Consider the following 21,379-nt stretch of genomic DNA (forward strand, 5'->3'; position numbering starts at 1 on the left):
GAGACAATATCTACTGGACCTCAGAGCCTGGATGGACGGAGGATGAGAACACTTGTTCCATGAAGTGGGGGAGGCAGGAAGGAGGAGAGCGTGATTCTTGGGATTCCAACCAAGTCACATTCTTACTTACTCTTAGCTGCACATTCAAAGCCCTACGGTTCTCTGCCCACACAACCTAAAGCCCTGGGAAGCTTAGTCTATTTGGATGCTAGTGTCCTGAGCTAATAAAGCCCCCTTCCTTTTGCCTCAAAAAAGAAGTATGTCTCTCCTTTGGCACTTTCTCTAGAAAACAACCTGAACCACAAAAGAACACTTCAAATGTAAAGATATAACCCTGGTTACCAAAGACAAGGCTATCCATGCCATTGTATTTCCAAGTTCTAGGAATGGCTGTGACAGCAGATAGTGAAGTGGATTCTGCAGATACCATGGATGACAAAAAGCCCCAAATGGATAGATCTGAGAGTGATCCAAGCCTGAATTCACCCTAGAAGCCAAGATATTACTGTATTATTATCATAATAAACTAAACTGACTAAACTGATATAGACTAAACTGAGGCTGCCGTACTTTGGACATATGAGAAGACGTGACTTACTAGAAAAGACAACAATGCTTGGCAAGGTGGAAGGCAGCAGGAAAAGACCAGATTGCAGGTGGAAAGACCCAATGAAGGAAGCCAAAACCTTGGGTTTGCAAAACCTTGGCAGGGCTGTAGATAACAGGATGACTTGGAAGTCCCTCGTTCACAGGGTTGCCCTGAGTCAAAGTCGACTCGAGAGCATTAAACAACAACAAATGCACACGGACTCCAACCTGGGGTTGCAGGACAGGCAGTTTTATCAGCAAGCAATGGCCCCAGCCAGACTGCTCCCTCTGTGAACCGCTTGCCTTTTTGCTTTTTTTAAAATCCCAGGCGCTGACAACAGACCAGATCGATATATTGAAGGGAAAAGGAGGTTGGGAGCTACCACTCACTGGATGCAGAGAAAGGTCAGCAAAAAGTGTGCCCGGCTCAGGACTAGAGCACAGATTTGGAAGAAGTGGGTCAGATTTTAGATATACAGATACAAATACATTCACTTTAGACCTACGAATGAGAGAACACAGGTAGCGATGGGCAGGACAAGATCCAGAGCAAGGAAATTAGTAGCCAAGTTCCATCATCCACAAACCGACAAACGCTGGCAAACGTGGGGATTGAAGATGGAGTGACCCAGAGCACCACATTCCTGGTCCCTACATAGGTGAAGATAAAACAATCCCTAATCTGCCTTTTCTGGTCCCAAAACCAGAAAAGCAATACTGGGAGAGGGCCTGAGCAGCTTCACTTGCTCTGATTAGTTTTAAATGTTGATCTTCTTAAGTGTTGGTTCAAACCACTTTAATATTAAAGATTGTCCAATTCCATTTTAAATGTACACTTTTTGTATGTATATCCAAGACCGTATAGCTAAGGACAGTATCATCCAAAACCCACAACAAAACAGCAATACCTTTTATTGTGCCAACCAAAAGCCGCATTAAAGATAATGCAAACTTTTGAAGCTTCGAAAGCTTGCAACGTGTGTAATGTGCCTTTTGGTTGTCAAATAAAGATATCACTGTTTTGTGGATTTTGGAGGATATGGTGCTTTTTGTATGTTTATCCCCAAGAGCCTTGGGGGAACATGGCCTTGCCTTACTCCTGCTCTTGGCAAAGATGTCCAGGAACCTGAGGCCACAGAAGGAGCTGAGGACCAAGCCCAGTTTGTCCTCCAGAGCCAAGGTGAGGCCTAGAGCTTTCCAGGCTTTGTTCAGAGGGGCGTGCCAACGAGAACAGGGAGCGGCCATGGCAGGCACTTACCTGCCGAAGGCATGGAAGTCTTTGCCGGCCGAGCCCCAGGATTACATCACTTTGCATCGGTGACGCACCCTCCGGAGCCAAAGTCCGTGGAGAACCCGCTGCGGGAGAAAAGGGCAACCTACGGACTATTCCTCCTTCTGCTCGAGACCTGAAAGGGCCAGGACCACACAGCTCCCTCCCCAGGACAGCTCCATTGGCTCATCATCTGGTTCTGGGCACAATTCAGAGTAGTCAGCCCTCCGCACTGGTGGCTTTGACTTTTGCGGATTTGATTGTTCACAGATTTGATCCTCTCTAGGAGTTTTTAAGTCTTCCAGCTCTATGGGCAACATCTGCAGAAATCATGCTGGAACACCTAGAGATTCCTAGAGAGAACGCTTCTCTAGGCCTTTGTAGGTCTTCCAGCACAATTCTATGGCCAACCTTTGGCCGATACTGACCACAGTCTATCCATTTCAGACAGAAGGGGATGACAAACCCGTGGCTGACTGTCACCGACGGCTCCTATATGTTTCTGTTTGCCGCACAATTTCCGAGTCAACAGATCTGGCCCATGAAAAGGTCCAATGCGCAGCAACTACAGAAAAGTGTGATAAATATTAACTTAGCATCTGGTTTTGTTGTGGGATGCTGCTGTTGCGTTCCTTCAAATCATTTCTGACCTATTGTGGGGTTTTCTTGGCAGAATCTGCTCAGAGAAGGTTTGCCATTGCCGTCCTCTGAGGCTGAGAGAGTTTCCACGGCTGAGTTGCGGATTTGAATCCCGGTCTCCAGGGTCACAGTCGAACACTCAAAGCACTATGTCACACAATAGCAAACCAAAAGAAAAGGAGAAAAAGAGGAGCCAAGAAGGGACCCTTCTCCATCCCAACTTTTCCTCCACTCCGGAAAGACAAAAATAATCAGATGAAAATATAACTCTGATTCCAGGGAAAGCATGGACCAAAAGGGAAAGCGTTCCAAGGCTTCCGCCAATTAAAGCCACCAATTAAGTCTTGCATCAAAGCTGGAGGCCTTTTAGGAAGGGAGAGTGTAAAGACTGTCTGAAGAGGGGTTGATAAGTTGGAATTATTTTCTTGGCTTCCGGTAGAAGAACCACAAAAGAAGAGAAAGTAGGGAATTAAGAAGAATCCCAGGCGAAGGAAGGATGGATGGAGGACCAGAAGGAAAGCGGGAAGTGAGAAGGGCTGGGAGAGTGGAGGAGAAGGGCCAAAGGGAGCCCAAAGAGCCACTGAGGCCCAAATACAAGGATGGTGGCCCAGCAGCAACATGGGCAATGCAACTCCATGAGGACAAGGCAGGAGGAGGGGAGGGTGGGCTTCCCAATGGACAAACTGAAAGGAGGAAGAGACGTGGAATCAGGCAACTGCAGTCGCAGACTTCATCCTCAACCCAACAACCTTCCATTGCAAAGCCCAGCATCCCCGCTGACCTGAGAGAGAGAGAGACAGAGGCTGAATGGACAACCCACAAGGCAGACATCCCCGTCTCACTGCCTTACACAGAGGAATCCCATTACAACTCCCAGATGTGTCAAGGCACAGCTCCCATCATCCCCTAGGAGGACAGGTTTGCAGCCTGATGGGGATCACAAGTCCCATCATCCCCCCAGCAGGAGGATTTTGCAGCCTGAGAAGTCCAGCAGTCCTGGAGTACAACTCCCATCATCCCCCAGAAAGGATCTGCAGCCTCAGCTTAGAATCCCAGCCATCCTGGTGGACTACAACTCCCATCATCCCCCTCTAAGAGCAATCTGCAGCCTCAACCTCAGAACGAGAAGCCCAGCCATCCTGGACCACAACTCCCATCATCCCTCATCTCAAACCATTCGCCTGGGGATGATGGGAATCTCAGTGACCAGGGTCTAGGATGGCAATGGAGGGGCGTGGTTTCCAGAAAGGGGCGGGGCGAGGGTCTGCCCCTTCCCAACAGAGAGCGTTCTAAAGGGGCGGAGCCAGCCAGGTAAGTAGAGGGGGCTTGTGGGCGGGGTTTGGGTGAGAGAGAAAGGGGGCGGGGAAAAGAGTAAGAAAAAAGGAAAAAGCCGGGGAGCGCGGGGGGTTGCATGCGCGCGCAGCCGCCCCCACCTGAACGTTCGAAAGGGGCGGGGCGGGCGAGGTCGGGTGATCCGAGCGCCTGTTGGGACGGGGGTCCGAAAGGAGAGGAGCCTCGGGGGGCGCGAGGGAGTGCGGAAGGAGGGGGCGCGCGCGCGCATGCACTCGCGGAGAGGAAGGGTCGCTGAGGCGCTCACCTCAGCCGTCGCCTTCCGCGAATGCTTCTAGCGCGTCCGCCATCCCTCCGGCTCTTGGTTTGTTGTGAGGGAAAGAAAAGAGCGAGGCGCTTCCCCTCAGAGACTGACGACGGAGCGAGGGGCGGAGCCTATCCCTGAACGCCCCGCCCCTCGAGCTCCGAAGGAAGGAGCCTCTGAGGAGAAAGCAAGGGACGAGGCACCGAGCGGACCAAGCCCGTTCCCCTTCCTTCCTTCCTTCCTTCCTCCTCTCTCTCTCTCTCTCTCTCTCTGCGCCACACCGCCGGCCCTCCCTCGCCCCCGGAACTCAGCGCGTAGGGCCCCGCTTTCCGCCCGGAGGCCTTTCCAGCGGGGCACCCGACGCCTCGCCCTCGTGACGTAGCCGAGCAGGCAGCCAATCGACGCGCGCCTCGGCCCCCGAGGGGAGGAGCCATGGTCTCCGCAAGCCCCGCCCCCTGCGCGCCAGGGAGGGAGGAGGACGCGAAAGGAGACTTCCAGCCAGGGCACTTCCGCCGGCAAAGTTTTACAAACTCAGGCCGCTCTCTCTGCTTCCTACTTTGGCCGAAGGTACAGGGAAAGAGGGCCCTCCTTATTGGGCAGCTGTAACAAAGCAGCTATCCACAGATATACAGTATAGAGGTTTATAGATATACAGCAGCTATCAAGATACAGTATATGTTTATATACGTAGTATGTAACAAAGCACCTATCAAGGTTTTATATATATATATATATATATATATATAGGCAGCTATCAAAATAGATATGATAGGTAGCAAAGCATCTGTCTAGTTATATAGATATAATGGCAGCTATTGAGATATATATATAATATGCAATGAAACAGGTATCAAGATATATATATAGGCAGCTATCAATATATGTATATGTATAGGTAATAAGTAACAAAGCACCTATCTAAAGTTCTGGAACGGGTTGTTTATTCTCACTGTCTTGAGTTTCTTGAAGCCAACTCCATCCTCGATCCCTTTCAGTCTGGTTTCCGCCCAAGGCATTCCACAGAGACAGCTCTCACTAAGATCTCGAATGACCTTTTACAGGCCAAGGCTAATGGCCTTTACTCTGTTCTCATCCTTCTCAATTTGTCTGCAGCCTTTGACACCGATGATCATTCTCTTCTAGTTGATATACTTTCTGACCTTGGGTTCTCAGACTCTGTTTTCGACTGGTTTAGATCTTACTTGTCTGGCAGATCTTTTGCAGTAGTTGCAGGAGGTCAGACTTCTTTTCCTGTTCCCTTATCTGTTGGAGTTCCCCAGGGCTCTGTTCTGGGTCCCCTTCTGTTTTCTCTCTACACGCTGTCCTTAGGAAAACTCATCAGCTCTTTTGGTTTTTCCTACCATCTGTATGCCAGTGACACCCAGTTGTATCTTTCCACCCCTGGCATTTCTCCAACGCTTGAACATTAAGTTTCATCTTGCCTCACAGCCGTCTCGCAGTGGATGCGCCATCGGTGTTTGAAGCTCAACATGTCCAAGACGGAGCTTCTTGTCTTTCCTCCTAAGCCCACCCTTCAACACTCCTTTTATGTCTCTGCGGACAACATTTCTATTCAACCAGTCCAGCAAGCCCGCAGTCTCGGTTTTATCTTTGACTCTTCTCTGTCGTGTATCCCTCAGATCCAGACCACAGCCAAGGCTTGTAGATTCTTTTTGTACAATATTGCCAAAATCCAACCATATCTCTCCGCCTCTACTGCCAAGATCCTGGTCCATGCCCTAGTGCTCTCACAACTGGATTACTGTAATGTCCTCCTGGCTGGGCTTCCTCTTTCTCACCTCCGTCCTTTAATCTCTGTTCAGTGTTCAGCTGCTCGCATTATCACTTCCACTCACTGCTCTGACCACATCTCTCCTGTGTTGGCATCCCTTCACTGGCTCCCTCTCCCTTTCCGCATTCAGTATAAGCTCCTGCTGTTGACATTTAAAGCCCTCCATGGACTGGCCCCTCCTGACTTCTCAGACCTTCTTTCTCCTCACCTTCCCACCAGGGCCCTCCGTTCTGGTAGTCAAGGTCTGCTGTCTCAGCCCAGGATTTCCTCTGCCCCATCTAGGATTCGCCCCTTTTCACTTGCTGCCCCTCACTCCTGGAATCTTCTTCCCCCGCGAGCAAGAGCCATCACTTCTTTAACCAGCTTCAAAACGGAGTTGAAAACCATCCTGTTCAGAGAAGCATTCCCAGGCATTGCATAATTGTCGCTTGCTATTTGATGTTCTTTTGGTGCCTGTTTATCAAACATTTCCTGTATTGCTATGTATTTTATATGTATTATCCTACTAGAAAGGCCCCTTCCCCACCACCATTCCCTTCTCCTTTTGTGTCGTGTCTTTTTAGATTGTAAGCCTGAGGGCAGGGAATTGTATGTACAGCGCTGTGTAAATTTACAGCGCTTTATAAATAAAGGTTAATTATATATATATATATATATATATATATATTAAAAAAATATGTAAACAAGAACAGTATGAAGAGGAGAATGGGAAACAAAACTCTTTCCAAAGAATCTCCAGGAGGATGCAACGAATCACTAGAAAGAGAGACATTTCTTGAAGCGAGGAACAATAAACAAAACCAAGTTATTTTGTATTTCCAAATTAAGTCCAAAGTTACATAGTTTTCAGTTTGCCAGCTGAGTTAAAAACTGCAGACCAAAAGCTACATGGCTTTTGCTGATAAGCCAAGGTAAAGCTTGAGTAGCAAAAAGTGACCTGGTTTTTTATTTATACATTAAGTTAAAAATGACCAAGTTTTGTCCTTACAGACTGAAGAACATGGGAGCCGAAACGTTGCGCTCGCGTTTCCCAGCTCTATAACATCGCTTCCATAAATGTAATAATAATAATGTATAAGTGCGAACATCAAGCATACACAACCAAAGACAATAAAACACGACACTATAAAACATACTATATATATAAAACATAGTCTAAATATATGTAATGTTATTAGAGGGATTAATAACATGAAAAATCAGCAAAATGTCTAGCTTCTGCCTTTTGTAGCAACAGTGATCTGTGTCCAAGGAAGCCATTTGAAGCATCCAAAGACCTTAGTCAAGTCACACTCTCTCAGCCTCAGAAGAAGGCAACTACAAACCCTTTCTGAAGAAACCTGCCAAGAAAACCCTATGAATAGGTTCGCCTTTAGGGTTGCCATAAGTGGGAAACGACTCAAGGCACACAACAACAACAAGAAAGTGTTACGCCTTCCCTAGAAAAGACGAATGGCGCTTGGTGAGGTGGAAGTCAGGAAGAAAAGATGGCCTTCCAGGTGGAGAGGCACCATCAAGGAAGCCCCAACGGCTGCCCTGACTCCGCAAGGCCTGAGACGGGCAACGGATGGCAACGTTTGCGGCCAACAACAGCAGCAGGCCAAAAACACAAGCTTTGCATTACAACCGTAGGCTTTAACATTCATATTTACCAATTAACCAACACAGCTACCTCTCCATGTTTTCCGGATTGTAGGCTTTAAACTGGTGAAGAACTTAGTACACATCTACCTAAGGTCCAAAATACACTGCAGAAATAATCCGGTTTGAGACCACTTGAACTGCCCTGGCTCAGTGCTAGGGAATCCTGGGAAAGGTAGTTTTGTGAGGCATTGAGCCTCTTTCCGGTGCCACAATTGGCAGTTAAAGCAGTCTCAAACCAGATTATTTCTACAGTGGGTTTTTGACCTAAGTGGACTTATAGTTGTAGGAAATGGAACTGAGCGGTTTTGCAATGTCCGTGGTCTGATACAGGTTGCTGCGGAGTTACTATGTGTATGAGTTACTATAGGATTACGTAGAGGAGCCAAGAAAGTGATTATTGCCAATCTATCAATGCCCGTCAGTCACTCCCAGTGTGCATCGGGACACAGGTTCGGGAGTGCTGGCACACATCGGTAGAAGCCACATTGAGATACTCTTGCCGATTCCTCGGTAGACCTGTGCGCAATTCACCAAAGGTTTATTAGCTTTCTCTGCTCCAGAGTTAAGTATGCGCAAAGTTACACAGCATAGACCACACTATATCGTCGCCGCCAATATTTTTAGATCCCCTTCAGTTTGAAAAGACATGAAGAAATAGGATGGCAGAGTTGGAAAGGGACCCTCCCAAGGGCCACCCATTCCAACCCCATTCTGCCATGCAGGAATACGCAAAGCGCTGCCAACCGATGGCCATCCAGCCTCTGTTTAGACACCTTCCGAGAAGGAGACTCCACCACACTCCAAGATACATCACTGCCATCGCTGCACAGACAAAAATGATTTGCCAGAAGTCAAAACCAGTCTGAGATATTTCCAAAAAGGCTTACTGTATTTCGCGAAAAGCTCCGAAGCCCGGCTTTTGGTGGATCTCCAGAGGGAAGCCTTCAGAACGAGGCAATCTTCCGTCAATCCTGCGCTCTTCCTGTATTATTATTATTATTACTATACGTCTCAAGATGGATGGCCAAGACTGTATTAGAAGGTCCTGTAGGAGACGGTGCTCTCCGTGATTTATCTTTCCTTCCCTTAGACCTAGGAAAGGCTCCCTTTTTTCGGCCAAGCCTCACGACCCGCGCCGGGGCAACTGGTTTCTCCTGAAGAGCAAGAGGCTCCCTGGGGAACAATGGGTCTGTGGGCAGCTTTCTCCGGCACTTGGGCCGGGGAAGGAGAGGGCCGGACGCCGCGTCCTGTATGGACCAAGGACGGCTGGAGTGCTTGGCATTCCCTCAGCCGTGGGCTGCTGGAGGCGTTGACAGGAGAAGCATGTGGAGTATGCGCAGGGGTCAGTTTTGTGGCCTTTGTGTCATCTCTCCAAAGGCTGGGGAGGAAGGCTCTCCTCAAAGGGAAACAGTGACTCCCAGGAGCCCAAAAGCGCCAAGCGTCCTGGACCATAAAGCCCCACTTACCTGCCTAAAGTATCCTTTCTCCCGGTTCCGAGGTTTTGTTTGGAATGGATTCAGGTGAGACTCAAAGGCTGCAGAAAGGCGTTGTTGTTTACCTTCAAGTCATTTCCAACTTACGGCAACCCTGTCATAGATTTGTTTGGCGAGACTGGTTCAGTGGAGAATTTCCATTGTCGTCTTTTGAGGCTGAAGGGTGCAACCTGCAATACATTGCTTTTTTTGTCTATTCTTGCATAGCAGAGGATTGGACTAGATGACCCTTGGGGGCTCTTCCAACTCTATGGTTATATTCTGTTATTGTGTGCCTTGAACTTGTTTCTGACTTATGGTGACTCTATCACAGATTTTCTTGGCAAGATTTATTCAGAGGAGGTTGGCCATGGCCTTCCCGCGAGGCTGAGAGAGTGTGAGGCATCCAAGGGCACCCAGTGGGTTTTGTGGCCAAGCTGGGATTCAAACCCTGGTCTCCAGAGTCATAGTCCAATACACCAATGCAATACAATAAACCACTATGGTTTATTATATCGTCCAATACAATAAACCACTGTGCCACCCATAGTGAAAAGGCAGATCATCCTCAGAACTTGGGGAAGTAACTTGGGGATTGCAAATTCCATGCCTTCCAACATTTGACAGAACCGGACCCCTGTGGCCAAACAACATCAGTGTGTGGTCAAGAGGGCAAAAGTTATTAATGAGGAAGAACAGACGCTAGGCATTTGCTTTTGCCTGAGCAGATTAATCCTCTGCTGTCCTACTTTCTCACCTGTCTATAAAATGTTCCAGTTTCTCTCCTGCTCCGCCTTTTGTCCTCAGCTAACTGCCATTGCTGCAAAAGAGTGTAAAAGACAATTGAAGATGGAAAGGGGAGAAAGAGGCTGACTCTTTCCCTTAGGTGCGCTTAGATGACAGCAAATTGTCTGGCCTTCCTTGCGCATCCCTTTGGCCACCTTGACCGGACTCTGGTGTGGCTCAGCCACACATCTCCCGCTTCCCATCTGCAAAATGTTGGGAGGGTCTGTGTCGCCAGCATCAAGCCTCTCATCCCAGGAAGTGGGTGCGTTTGTGTGTGTGTTTGTGGGAGAGTGTGCCAGCGGTCATGTGGGCACCGCAGCTGACCCTCTGCCTGAATCGCTGCCTTTGTTCCCCTTCCCTCCCTGGGCTCCCTTCCCGGCGGTTGTTTATGCCCTGGACAAAACCAGTGTTTATCATTTCTGGGGACACAGAAGAGTCCAGCAAAGAAAGAAACTTCTGTCCGCTTCCCCCAAAGAGAGACCCGGCTCGCTTGTGTTTTCTTGGCTTTCAAAAGCGTGGCCAGAGAGGGCAAGAGAAAAAAGAGAACGGAGAAAGGCCGGGGTTTTGTTTGTAGTGTTTGCGCAAAGGATGCGGGGCAGAGAGGCACCATCTTGTGTGGACACAACTCCACCTTTGTGGCGTTGTTGTTTTCATTGATATACAAACCGAGAACAGAACTGTTTATATGCTATTTGGGGGGGGGGGGGATAACAGTCATGCCGTAATGGTTGCGTGTTATGACTCTGGAGGCCAGAGTTCGATTCCCGGCTTGGCCATGAAACCCACTGGGTGCCCTTGGGCAAGTCACACTCTCTCAGCCTCAGGGGAAGGGAAAGGCAAACCTCCCCCTGCAGCAGTTTGCTTTTTGTCTGAGTCAAACATTTGGTCTCCTACAAAGTGTTGCAGCATTTCTTCTCCTAACTTGTGCTTTCTTCTTCGTTCATCGCTTTTGCCCTCTTGACCACCCTCTGATGCTGCTTGGCCACACGTGTCCAGTGCAATGTTGGAAGGCACGGGGGTCTGGTGGCAAACGGATGCTGCTTGCGGCTACGACGGGTGTCCGGCTGTGCAGATTTCTTTGCTGCTAAAGAGGAAGAGTGGATGGAAGAAAGAGGATCAAGGCCTGGAGTGAAAGGGGATAAAGGCACGCGAACAGATGGCCGCCACTCCCAGACGGCCGGAGAGGAGGTGAGGTGAGGCTTTGCCTTGAGAGAGAGGCCGCTATTGTCCTCTCGTCCGCCTTGAGTTTTTGGCAAACGCTGGTCAGATAAATGGGGTTTGCAAACAGCAGGAGAAACCTAAGTGAAAACTGGAGAGTTATTGCATAAGGTTTACATTCAGGATTGTCCCAGGAGATGTCAACCTTCTTTCTAGGAGGAATTCCAAAATGTCCCCCATTTGGACCATGACTAAGACGCATAGCTTTATATTTCGATGAGTGTTTATAGCTTTTACTTTGGAATGTTCTCTCTTTTTCTTTCTTGCAAGTCCTCTGTTTTGTGGTGCCTTCTCTTCCTCTGTGGTTAGGTCAGCTCTAGCCAAAGGAACGGGTCCAAATCAAGCCAGTAAATTCACCTAAAAAGCCAAAATGATTAAATGTCGTACTTTGGACAGATCATGAGAAGAGAGGACTCACTGGGAAAGACAATAACGCTCCGCAAAGTGGAAGAGAATAGGAAAAGAAGAAGACCACATTGCAGATGCATTGACTCAACCAAGGAAGCCACGGCGGTCCTGACTTTGCAAGACCTGGTCAAGAAGCCTTGCATTCGGAAGGAAGATGAAACAACACGTTGTTGTTGTGTGCCTTCCAGTCATTTCCAACTTACAACAGCGCTAATAGATAAGGACTGCAAGACCTGAAGGCTCTCTGGGACTGTTTTAAAAAATCCAGTTGCAAACCCTGTTATAAAAACATTTACGAGGAAAGCAAAGCAGCAATTAAAAGGAGGAAACACTTTCCGGAGCCTATTAAAGCCTTTTGAAATAAAACCAGGCCCCAGACGACAAAAAAGTGCAATTAGGACCCAATAAAAACAAACCCTGGGGAGGGAAAATGTGAGGCCCATAGGAAACAAGGCTATTTGTGAGGCTGCACCCGCATGGGAGAAATACTCCGTTTTGACACTGCTTTAACTGCCATGGGTCCATGCAATGCAGTTTGTTGTTTGTGATGGCCCCAGGGCTCTTTCGTCCTCATGGCAAACCATACCAAGATAAAATAAGTGTAAAACCATGCCATAAACTGCAAATGACTTGAAAGCATAACAACAACTAAATGTGACCCCACTTTTCTCTGAACAAACCATCCCTTTTCCTCTGCTTTGCGTTCCATTGATAGCAATAATACCTGACCGGGTTAAAAAATACCTCCATTTACTCAGCGGTTTTGCTTTTTATTCCAGATTAGTGACCATGGGTGAGTAGGAAAACTCTTCCTTTATGCACTGAGGGTTAAAAAAGGATATTACGATATCTGGAGACATTATATGCTATTGATTAGAGTGGAGGTTGCGGTGAAGAAATGAGAAGGATAGCCACGAAACGCCTAGAGAAGACCCTGAAGTGCAAAGACATAGGAATGCAAAGGCATGCTTCTTGTTTGTCGTGCTGCAAACGGAGGACATTTGGGGATGCCTTTTGGATGGAAGGCTGGAATGAAGGGCATGTCCTGCAAACGGAGGACCCATGAAAAGTGGCGATTGGGAGCCAAGAACTCAGGTCCGGCAACCACGTTTGATGCCATGCATCGAAGGAGAGACATGACTCAGTGTGCAAAAACCAAGAAGGAAAAGGTTGCTTAATGGAAAGGCGGCTCTTATCCTTCCCAGATCAATCTATAAATAGGCCGACGGAGGCCGGCCGGGCGTGTGGCACTCGGGTCTCCTCGATTTAGTCCCGTGGTAGCCAGAAATAGCCCCTAATCCCAAAGGTTAGGAGGGGATTAAAGCATCTCAAGATCACAGCTGGGCCTTCGGCCCATCCAGGCCTTTCCAGTTGCAAGATGGCGGCGCAATCCCAAAACCGTATGAGCAATTCGGGGATTTGTCTATAAAAGTTTGAACCAAGTTCTTTTTCGGTGGGATCAGACTAGATGCCCTCAAGGCTGTGAAGTGCCCAGCTCTCCACTTTTGGGGTTGTGTTGCCTTCGAGTCATTTCTGGCAACCCTAAGGTTTCCTTGGTGGTTTTCTTCAAGAGAGGTTTGCCATTGTCTTCCTTCGAGGCTGAGAGAGTGTGACTTGATCAGTAAGTTTCATGGCCAAATTGGGACGGATTACTTTGCAAATTTCACAAGCAAATTTCACAAGCAAAGCTCAGCTAAGAGAGCAGCTCTTGCTACTGTTTGCAAGGATGCATTGACTGGTTGGTTCAACGTCCAAAGAGGGCATCTGTACTATAGAAGTAATGCAGTTTGACACCACTTTAAGATCTATAGCCATCCATAAGCACTCCTGGGATCTGTAGTTTTTGCAAGCCTTCCCAACCGAAGAACTACAGATCCCAAAATTATTTCAGATGCAACCAGGGCAGTTAAAGCAGTGTCGAACTGCATTAATTTTGCAGCCGTAGACCAGGATAAGAGGATTCTGGCCAGTATTTTTTTAATATCATTTTGCATTTCAGATTTTAATTTATGCACCTTACTTTTCAATATAACAGGCCTCTCAAAGTCAAATAGTCTTAAGTCTCTGTTGTTTTTTTAATAGCCTTTGCTTGGGGGGGGGAACTGGCTTTGAAAATGGCATTTTAAACCTGTTTAATTGTTTTAAAAAAGGAAAGAAACAGGTTTTAAAAAGCCATTTCCAAAGGTAGCCTTTTTCCCCCAAAGCAAAGGCTATTGTAAAAAAAGGCTTAAAGACTACTTTTTGGCTTTTGTGGTCTTAGGGCGCCCTCTGATGGACAAAAGGAGGAACATCCTCCAATAAAAAGTGCTGGATTCCCAGGTGTTTCACATCACTTTAACTCCCCTGGCTCCATGCTATGGAATCCTGGGATTTGTAGTCTGTTGGGAGGGCACCAGAATTCTCTGACAAGAAAGGCTCAATATCTCACAAACACTACAAATCCCAGGACTCCATAGCATCCAGCCACGGAAGTTAAAAGTGGTGTCAAACTGCATTAATTCTGCAGTGCAGATGCAAGAAAAGGGCTAAACGTTTTGCAAAAGTACAAATCCCAGGATTCCACAGCATGGAGCCATGGCATTTAAACTGGTGCCAAAGTGCATTAATTCTGCATTTACACCACCTCCCTCCAGCTGCCCAAATTTCATTCCTTTATTTGCTGTTTATTTGGGAAACAGAGGATTCTGGGACTCGTAGTTCAAAGCCTGCAGGCTGGAGAACTGCATTTCCCAGCTGTGCAAGAGGCAAGGGGAGGAAGTGACGTTTGCAAACTTCCGGGAGGAAGGGAGGAAAAACAAAAAAATCCCCTCTTGCTTGCATTTTGCAGCAAAAATTTAGGTGCTTCTTGGTTAAGAGAAGCCAAGCTGCCAATAAAATTGTGTCACAATGAATGTGGTTTTTGCAGTCAAGCAATACATCTCCAAGATGATTGAGGACAGTGGAGCTGGCATGAAAGTTTTGCTGATGGATAAAGAAACGGTGAGCTGCTTTTGTTTCAATTTAGAATATAAAAAAAATGTAATATATTTATTTATTGCAAACCTGTTGTCGAACCTCTGGCCAAAAGGTTGCAAGCCATTTGAAGCGAGCCTTTCATTTGGTGTTTTGAAAAAATTGGGACCTTGCTTCCGATTCGGTGACTTGCTTTTACAAATTTGCCAAGAAGCAAACTTGCAGGGAAAGGACTGAGCTCTGTAGAGGAGCTGCTCAGGTTTGTTTATCTATGTCTGCACTGCAGAATTAACACAGTTCGGCTCTGCTTTAGCTGCCATGGCTCCATGCAATGGGATTTGTAGTTTTGGGAAGCGCTTAGCCTTCTCTGTCAGAGAGCTCTGGTGCCTCAACAAATCCCAGGACTCCATAAATTGGAGCCATGGCAGTTAAAGCGGTGTCAAGCTGGATTAATTCTTCAGTATGGATGCAGCCAGAGAAGGACGCCCCTTTCTAATCCTGGCACGCGCGGAGCGCACACTTTTAGGCCTGTCTGTAACGGGCCTAAGTATCTCAAAGTATGGAGCCATGGCAGTTAAAGCGGTGTCAGAGTGCATTATTTCTGCAATGTGGATGCAGCCAGAGAAGGCAAAACGTCTCCCAAAACTACACCTCCCAGGGTTCCCTTCCTTGCTTGGCATCGCTGGGTTTCTGGGGGCTTTGCATTGCGCCATGTGGTTTAGCAACTTAAGGATCCACTGTTTGCTTTCCCTTCCAGACCAGCATTGTGAGCATGGTGTACACTCAGTCGGAGATCCTGCAGAAGGAGGTCTACCTCTTTGAGCGCATCGATTCCGCCAACCGGGAGAGCATGAAGCACCTCAAGGCCATCTGTTTCTTGCGGCCGACAAAGGTGAGACCTCTCAGCAACCTAGCCTCCCCATCATCCCCGGCCAGCCACCGCCGGAGGGTGGGAGGCGTCAAATCTGAAATGCACAAAAAAGTCAAGTCTTGCAGCAAGCGAGCAAGAGTTGTTTATCTCTGGAGTGGGGAATGGGATAAGGTTGGATTCCAACTCCCAGCATGCTCAATGGTCGTGGGAGCTAAGAATGGATTACAGCTCCCAGCATCTCTAGCATTATTTCTGCAGTGTGTTCATTGGATCTGGAAAGATAGAAGTCCATAAATCGTTGCTGAACAGTTTTTCATCCCATCTTGCAAGTCTCTTTGAAATAATTCTTGCTTTCTTAATTCTCTTGGAGACTTGCGTTCTGATATCTCCGTACGTTTTGCTTTGTCTTATTTTGAAATTAATGCTCCTCTAGGAAAACGTAGACTACCTCATGCAAGAGCTCCGTCGGCCAAAGTACAGCACCTACTTTATCTGTAAGTCCCGGATGTGCTTTGCTTCACTTTCCCCTCTGAAATGCACTGGCAATGTTTTTTGATATCTTACCATTTTTCTGAATTTTACCACATGCCCCCAAATATGAATTTTTAAATGCCTTTTTGTTAGCTTCCTGCACATTAGGAAGAACTTCCTAACTCTCAACACTGGAATGGATTGCCTCCTGGCCTCTAGATGTCATTCTAAGCTTCTGGAAACGCAAGAGAGAGAGAGAGAGAGAGAGAGATGGGGACTCAGCCTGTGTTTAGTCTGAATGCAGAAGGATAAAACTGAAAGAAAGCACAGATGGTGGAGACGAAAGGCAAAAGGGGGTAGCCCAATATAGCCAGAGTATTGTCCGGGGGCGATTGGGTTGGGTAGTCTTGCTTGGCAGCGGGCTGCACTAGATAGCCTTTGCGTGTCCCTCAGGGTAGACTAAGGCCTGCATCTACACTGCAGGAATCATGCAGTTTTACACTGCTTTCGTTGTCATGGCTCAGAGCTATGGAATCGTGGGATTTGTGGTTCGGTCAGATATTTAGCCTTCCTTGTCGGAGAGCTCTGGTGTCCCAGCAAACCCCCAGATTCCATGGGATGTAGCCACGGCTGTCAAAACTGCGTCAGACTGTTTTATTTGTGCAACATGGAAGAGCTGGTAGCCAGCATCTGGGAAACATTGTTTTGAATTTTATTGAGATTTTAAAATATTTTATCGGTGAGCCACCATGGGTTTCCTCTTGGGAGAAAGGCAGCATACAAAATAAATAAGTAAATAAATCCCACTCTCCATTTCTCTCTGTCCATCCGAAATAGTCTCAATTTGCTCATGTCCTGCAATCCCCCCCCCCATGTTTTTCTGCCCCTTTCTTTCAGATTTCAGCAACGTGATCAGCAAGAGCGACGTCAAGTCCTTGGCCGAGGCGGACGAACAAGAAGTTGTCGCTGAAGTCCAGGTAAATTTTTATTCCAAGGATGTCCATCTCCCAGGCCAACTTCAGCTGAGTTTCTTCGACTATCCCCTTTCTCTGGGATGAGGGATTTGGGGAGTTGTAGTCCAAACCCATTTCCAAGGCAGAGGCATGGATACTTCCCTTTCCTTGGTAGCAAAGGCAAAGTTTTTGGTCTCTGGGGTGTGCACCCCACACTGTCTTTTGTGTATCTGTGTTTTTGTGTGTTTCCTGCAATGCACCAGGTTAATAATCCCTGTTTCCCCAATGGCCAGGGTGACGTTTAGTTTGTATCTTTTGCTTTGGCAGGAATTCTATGGGGACTACATTGCCGTGAATCCCCATGTCTTTTCTCTCAACATCCCTGTCTGCTGCCAGGTAGGAAAAGTGTACCTTGCAATTGTCCCGAATCGGCAGGGACAATCACCATTAATCCTCTTCCATCCCACTTTCTCAGCTGCTTTTAAAATGTCCCAGTTTCTCTTTCCTCCTCCTGCTTTCCCACTTTGTCCCCATAGAACTCATCTTGAGTTGCTGCAAACGGACTTCAAAATGCAGGAGACATTTGTATTCAATTAACTTGGCAAGGAGCAGTGTAGGCGGTAGAAAATGTATGTGTGTGTGTATTCTTTTTCTTTCATTAAGGGGCACAGCTGGGACCCGGCCCAGTTGTCCAGGACCACGCAAGGCCTGACAGCGTTGCTTCTTTCCCTCAAGAAGTGCCCCATGATCCGATACCAGCTCTCCTCAGATTCGGCAAAGAGGCTTGCAGAATGTGTGAAGGTGGCACCTTTGATTTCTTTGCATTTTTAAAAATAAAAGAACGGGTTCAGTGAAATTAGAGAAAGAGAGAGAGATTTTAAAAGACGTTCATAGTGTTGACATGGCTTATCTCTACTTAGAAGCATGTTCTCATATGGTGCGTTCATCATTCAAGCAATAGCCCCAGAAGGTACTCCAACAGATATCCCTACAATGGGCACCATAAGAATATTTTGTTCAGTTAGTTAGTAATTTAATATCTGCAGCTTGTCTCTCTCTTATCTGGAATTGCAAAATCCAGGATATTCTCAAATTGTCCAAGTGGGCGGCTGAGATTATGACACCTTTGCTTGCTGGTGGTTCAGTGTACACAAACTTCATTCAGTCTGTGTGCATGAGGTGTATATGAAACCTAAATGAACATCATGTTTAGGCTTATATTTCATAATATAAAATTACTTGGAGACTATGTGTATTAGGTATAAACAAAACATAAATGGGTTTCTTTTTCCCTCCGACAGCAAGTCATCACAAAAGAATATGAACTTTTTGACTTCCGCCGGACTGAAGTCCCTCCCTTGCTGTTGCTCCTTGACCGATCAGATGATGCCATCACTCCACTTTTGAACCAGGTGAGGGGTGATTTGGGGTTCCCCCCCCCTTCATTGCTGCAGTAAGTTGCAAAACATTGCAGGAGGTCAAGTCCAAGCCTTGGCACTCTGCAAAGAATTGCATTTGAGTCTTCTCCCAGCCCTGACTTGAAGTTGGCAGTTAAGAACTTTGGCTTGATAGTAGCTGATATATTTTATTGTTTGTGTTCTTGTGGGGGCTTGTGTAATAATGTCTCTGCCTTCTAGGAGCATGCAATCTAGAACAGGGAATATAACACAGATGCATGAAGTGAGCTTACAGCTGGAATTGGACGGTTGAGCCAAAGGGCTTCTTGGAAAGAGGATTGGGATTGAGAAGAGTTTTGCACCACAAATGTCCCTGGGAGGCTGGTGGGACAGAGAGAGAAGGATTCCCCCAAAAGGTCTCAGGTCATGGGCAGGTTCGTCTAGGGGGAATGCAGCCCTTCAAATAATTTTAATCTTCTTGCAAATGTCCTTCTTCCTCCCTTTGCAGTGGACATACCAGGCCATGGTGCATGAGTTGTTGGGAATTAACAACAACCGGATCGACCTCTCTCGGGTGCCGGGGATCAGCAAGGACCTGCGGGAAGTGGTTCTGTCGGCCGATAATGATGAGTTTTACGCCAATGTAAGTACAAGCGGCCTTTGTTTATGCCCATGTTGCTTTCCAGGAATCACAATGTAAAATGAGACTGATGTGAATAAGGGGAGCTGCTTCCATAGGGAATCATGGCAGAGCCGGGCGATGCATTCCAGTGGAGCTGAAGTGGTCATAAAATTTATTATTTCACGCATCCCTTCCTCAATTTTAGAGAGGTTTAAAAACATTAGAACTTACATTATCAAGCCCAGAGTAATGTGCAGCAACGGGACCCAAGGGACTTACCTGGGGGGAGCTGGCTTGCCATACACAGTGATTCCAAACTTTGGTCTTCCAGATGTTTTGGACTCTCAGAAGCCCCAGCCAGTTTGGCCAGTAGTCAGAAATTCTGGGAGCTAAAGGCCAAAATATCTGGAGAGCCAAAGTTTGGGAACCACTGCATTAGAGGATGGTTCTTCTGCAAAAGAGAGCAGCAAGTGGGGAAGGGCATGGCCAAGTGGAGATGCCACCCAGGTGGGCCAGATTCAGACGCTAAGGTGAGCCACATTTTAGGTTCCCTCCTTCCTGTCCCATCTATCGCCTGTCTTTAAATTCTCCAGCCTCCCAGACAACCTTCCCAGGTTCCTTCTCTTCTCCATCTTTGGGGGTCTTTAAGCAAACGTTGGGTGGGCATCTCTCAGGAGTACTTTAGCTGTTAGGTCCAGTGTGGCTCAAGAGGGTTGGACTAGCTGACCCCTGTGTCCCGTTCCACCTCTACGATTCTGTGATATCTATTTCTGAATGAATGTCCTATGTAAACTTCTTATGCGGTGGGGCAGCAGACCCATAAGATTTCTCCCAATATTCTCCCTGCTCCAGATTTGTTGAGAGTTGCCGTCTCTTGAATTGTCTGCCGCTGCTTCATCCCATTCCTTTAATGCTCTTTCTCTCTGCCTCTGTCTCTTGACACCCCCAGAATATGTACCTGAATTTTGCAGAAATCGGGGCCAATATCAAGAACCTGATGGAAGACTTCCAGAGGAAGAAGCCCAAAGAACAGCAGAAGCTGGAGTCGATCGCAGACATGAAAGTAAGATGCAAAAGCTGGGCTTTGGGATGCTTCCCTAGTGCAATTTTGCTGGGAATTTCCAGAATTTGACAAAATAGTAGTAACTTAAAACTTCAGCTGAGCGTTTAATTATTGCCACTTTAACTGCCATGGCCCAATGCAATGGAAATCTGGAGTTTGTAGTTTGGTGGGCTGTTAAGCCTCCTTTGTTAGAGAGCTTTGGTACCACAACAAACTAGACATCCCATGATTTCATGTGATGCAGCCATGGCAGTTAAAGCAGCGTCAAACTGCATTAATTCTGTGGTGTAGATGCAGCCACAGAGTTCAGGCATCCAAAGCAAAAGGGGAAAGACACAGTGACCCAGGAACTGTACACACAGCAAATAGGAGGCATGAATGGTTTTGAGTGTTTAAGCACTGTTAGAAATTTGGAGACTGGGCAGAAATTTCTAAGAGGAAATTTTTTTATTTTGGAGGTTCCATGCCCTTATTTTGCACTTCCCACGTGCCTCTTATCCATGCCAGGCCTTTGTGGAGAACTACCCGCAGTTCAAGAAGATGTCCGGCACCGTCTCCAAACACGTGACGGTAGTGGGAGAGCTTTCCAGGCTGGTCAGCGAACGCAACTTGATGGAAGTGTCCGAGGTGGAGCAAGAGTTGGCGTGCCAGAATGACCACTCCAGTGCCCTCCAGGTACCTGGCTGTGCAAGGACGGAGTTGGCACTGAGCCGACCCATAAACCAGGGGTGGGCAGGCTGTGCCCATAGCCCACATGTGGTTCCCCCAAAACTATTTCTGTGACCTCACAGCTCCCCAAATATTCTTGTGCCCACAAATGATCTCTAGCAGGCATGTCAGGGGTATTTCCACCATGTTTTGGAGCCTCACAGGCCATTTTAGTCCCAGAAAAATAAAAGTCACACATAGCCATGTTGGCCCAATAGCAAAGTACAGTACCAAAATCTGCAATGCAAGGATATCTTTATTGGACAAAGTGGTGCCTTTATTATAAAGTTATACCTTTATTGGACATGGACAGCAAGAGGGTTGTATTCCCTCCCCCCCCCCCTTTGACAGATGTGTGTCTGACTGGGGAATTTGGAGACCTCTGTTCCCTTTATAGCTTGGAGAATTCCTATGTTGACCCCCAGCGTCTGACCCCACATCACCGAGGATGAATTGGGGCTGTTGACTGCTAACAAAGCGGCCATTTTGCGAAGGGAGGTTGAGGGGTTGTGGTGTCACTCGAGGGGCCGGTTTGCCGCCTAAAGCCTCATTTCCTTTTGTCCTCTGTGCTAGCAGCATCTAGGAACTCTTCAGAGATTTATTTGCCTGTCAAACTTTAAAATTTCTATTTGATGGGATCAATCTGCATTTTTAACATCATTGTTCATATTTTTCAAGGAGCTCTACGATTTCTTAGAGAATAGCATACTTAGACGTTCATTGAAATTCTGAGGCAAAGTTGTTTTAATGGCGGCTTGCCTCACCTTCTCACTTCTTTTTCTGAGGACATTTTTGTAATAAAATGGCCGCTCGCTTCATTGGTGCGCTTGGCAGAGATGCCTTTGTTCTCCTGAGGGAATTTTTTTTTTAAATGGCCGTCCCTTTCGCTTGATAAAGTCCCTTTTTACTCCTGAGGAGAAAATTTTAAAAT

At 47.1% G+C, this 21,379-nt stretch overlaps 1 protein-coding gene across 6 annotated transcripts in view; it reads left to right on the plus strand.

Moving 5' to 3' along the window:
- Nucleotides 1–21,379, plus strand: part of VPS45 (vacuolar protein sorting 45 homolog) — a 79,633-nt gene that overhangs the window by 47,125 nt on the left and 11,129 nt on the right. For 2 of the 6 annotated variants that reach the window (XM_089482757.1, XM_089482756.1), the window contains exons 3-12: nucleotides 14,317–14,390; nucleotides 15,121–15,255; nucleotides 15,668–15,728; nucleotides 16,603–16,682; nucleotides 16,986–17,054; nucleotides 17,322–17,459; nucleotides 17,960–18,070; nucleotides 18,564–18,698; nucleotides 19,627–19,740; nucleotides 20,248–20,415. In XM_089482757.1, coding sequence (XP_089338883.1) covers nucleotides 14,337–14,390; nucleotides 15,121–15,255; nucleotides 15,668–15,728; nucleotides 16,603–16,682; nucleotides 16,986–17,054; nucleotides 17,322–17,459; nucleotides 17,960–18,070; nucleotides 18,564–18,698; nucleotides 19,627–19,740; nucleotides 20,248–20,415 — 1,065 coding nt within the window. In that variant the 5' untranslated portion in view covers nucleotides 14,317–14,336. Of the gene's footprint in view, nucleotides 1–4,622; nucleotides 4,659–10,763; nucleotides 10,974–14,191; nucleotides 14,391–15,120; nucleotides 15,256–15,667; nucleotides 15,729–16,602; nucleotides 16,683–16,985; nucleotides 17,055–17,321; nucleotides 17,460–17,959; nucleotides 18,071–18,563; nucleotides 18,699–19,626; nucleotides 19,741–20,247; nucleotides 20,416–21,379 lie in introns of those variants that run through there. The other 4 variants (XM_089482755.1, XM_089482761.1, XM_089482759.1 and 1 more) reach the window with 3 other exon arrangements.

Source organism: Sceloporus occidentalis, unplaced genomic scaffold, assembly GCF_023333645.1.
Source record: "Sceloporus occidentalis isolate IW3139 unplaced genomic scaffold, rSceOcc1.0.p SCAF_20, whole genome shotgun sequence".
Taxonomy (NCBI): Eukaryota; Metazoa; Chordata; class Lepidosauria; order Squamata; family Phrynosomatidae; genus Sceloporus; species Sceloporus occidentalis.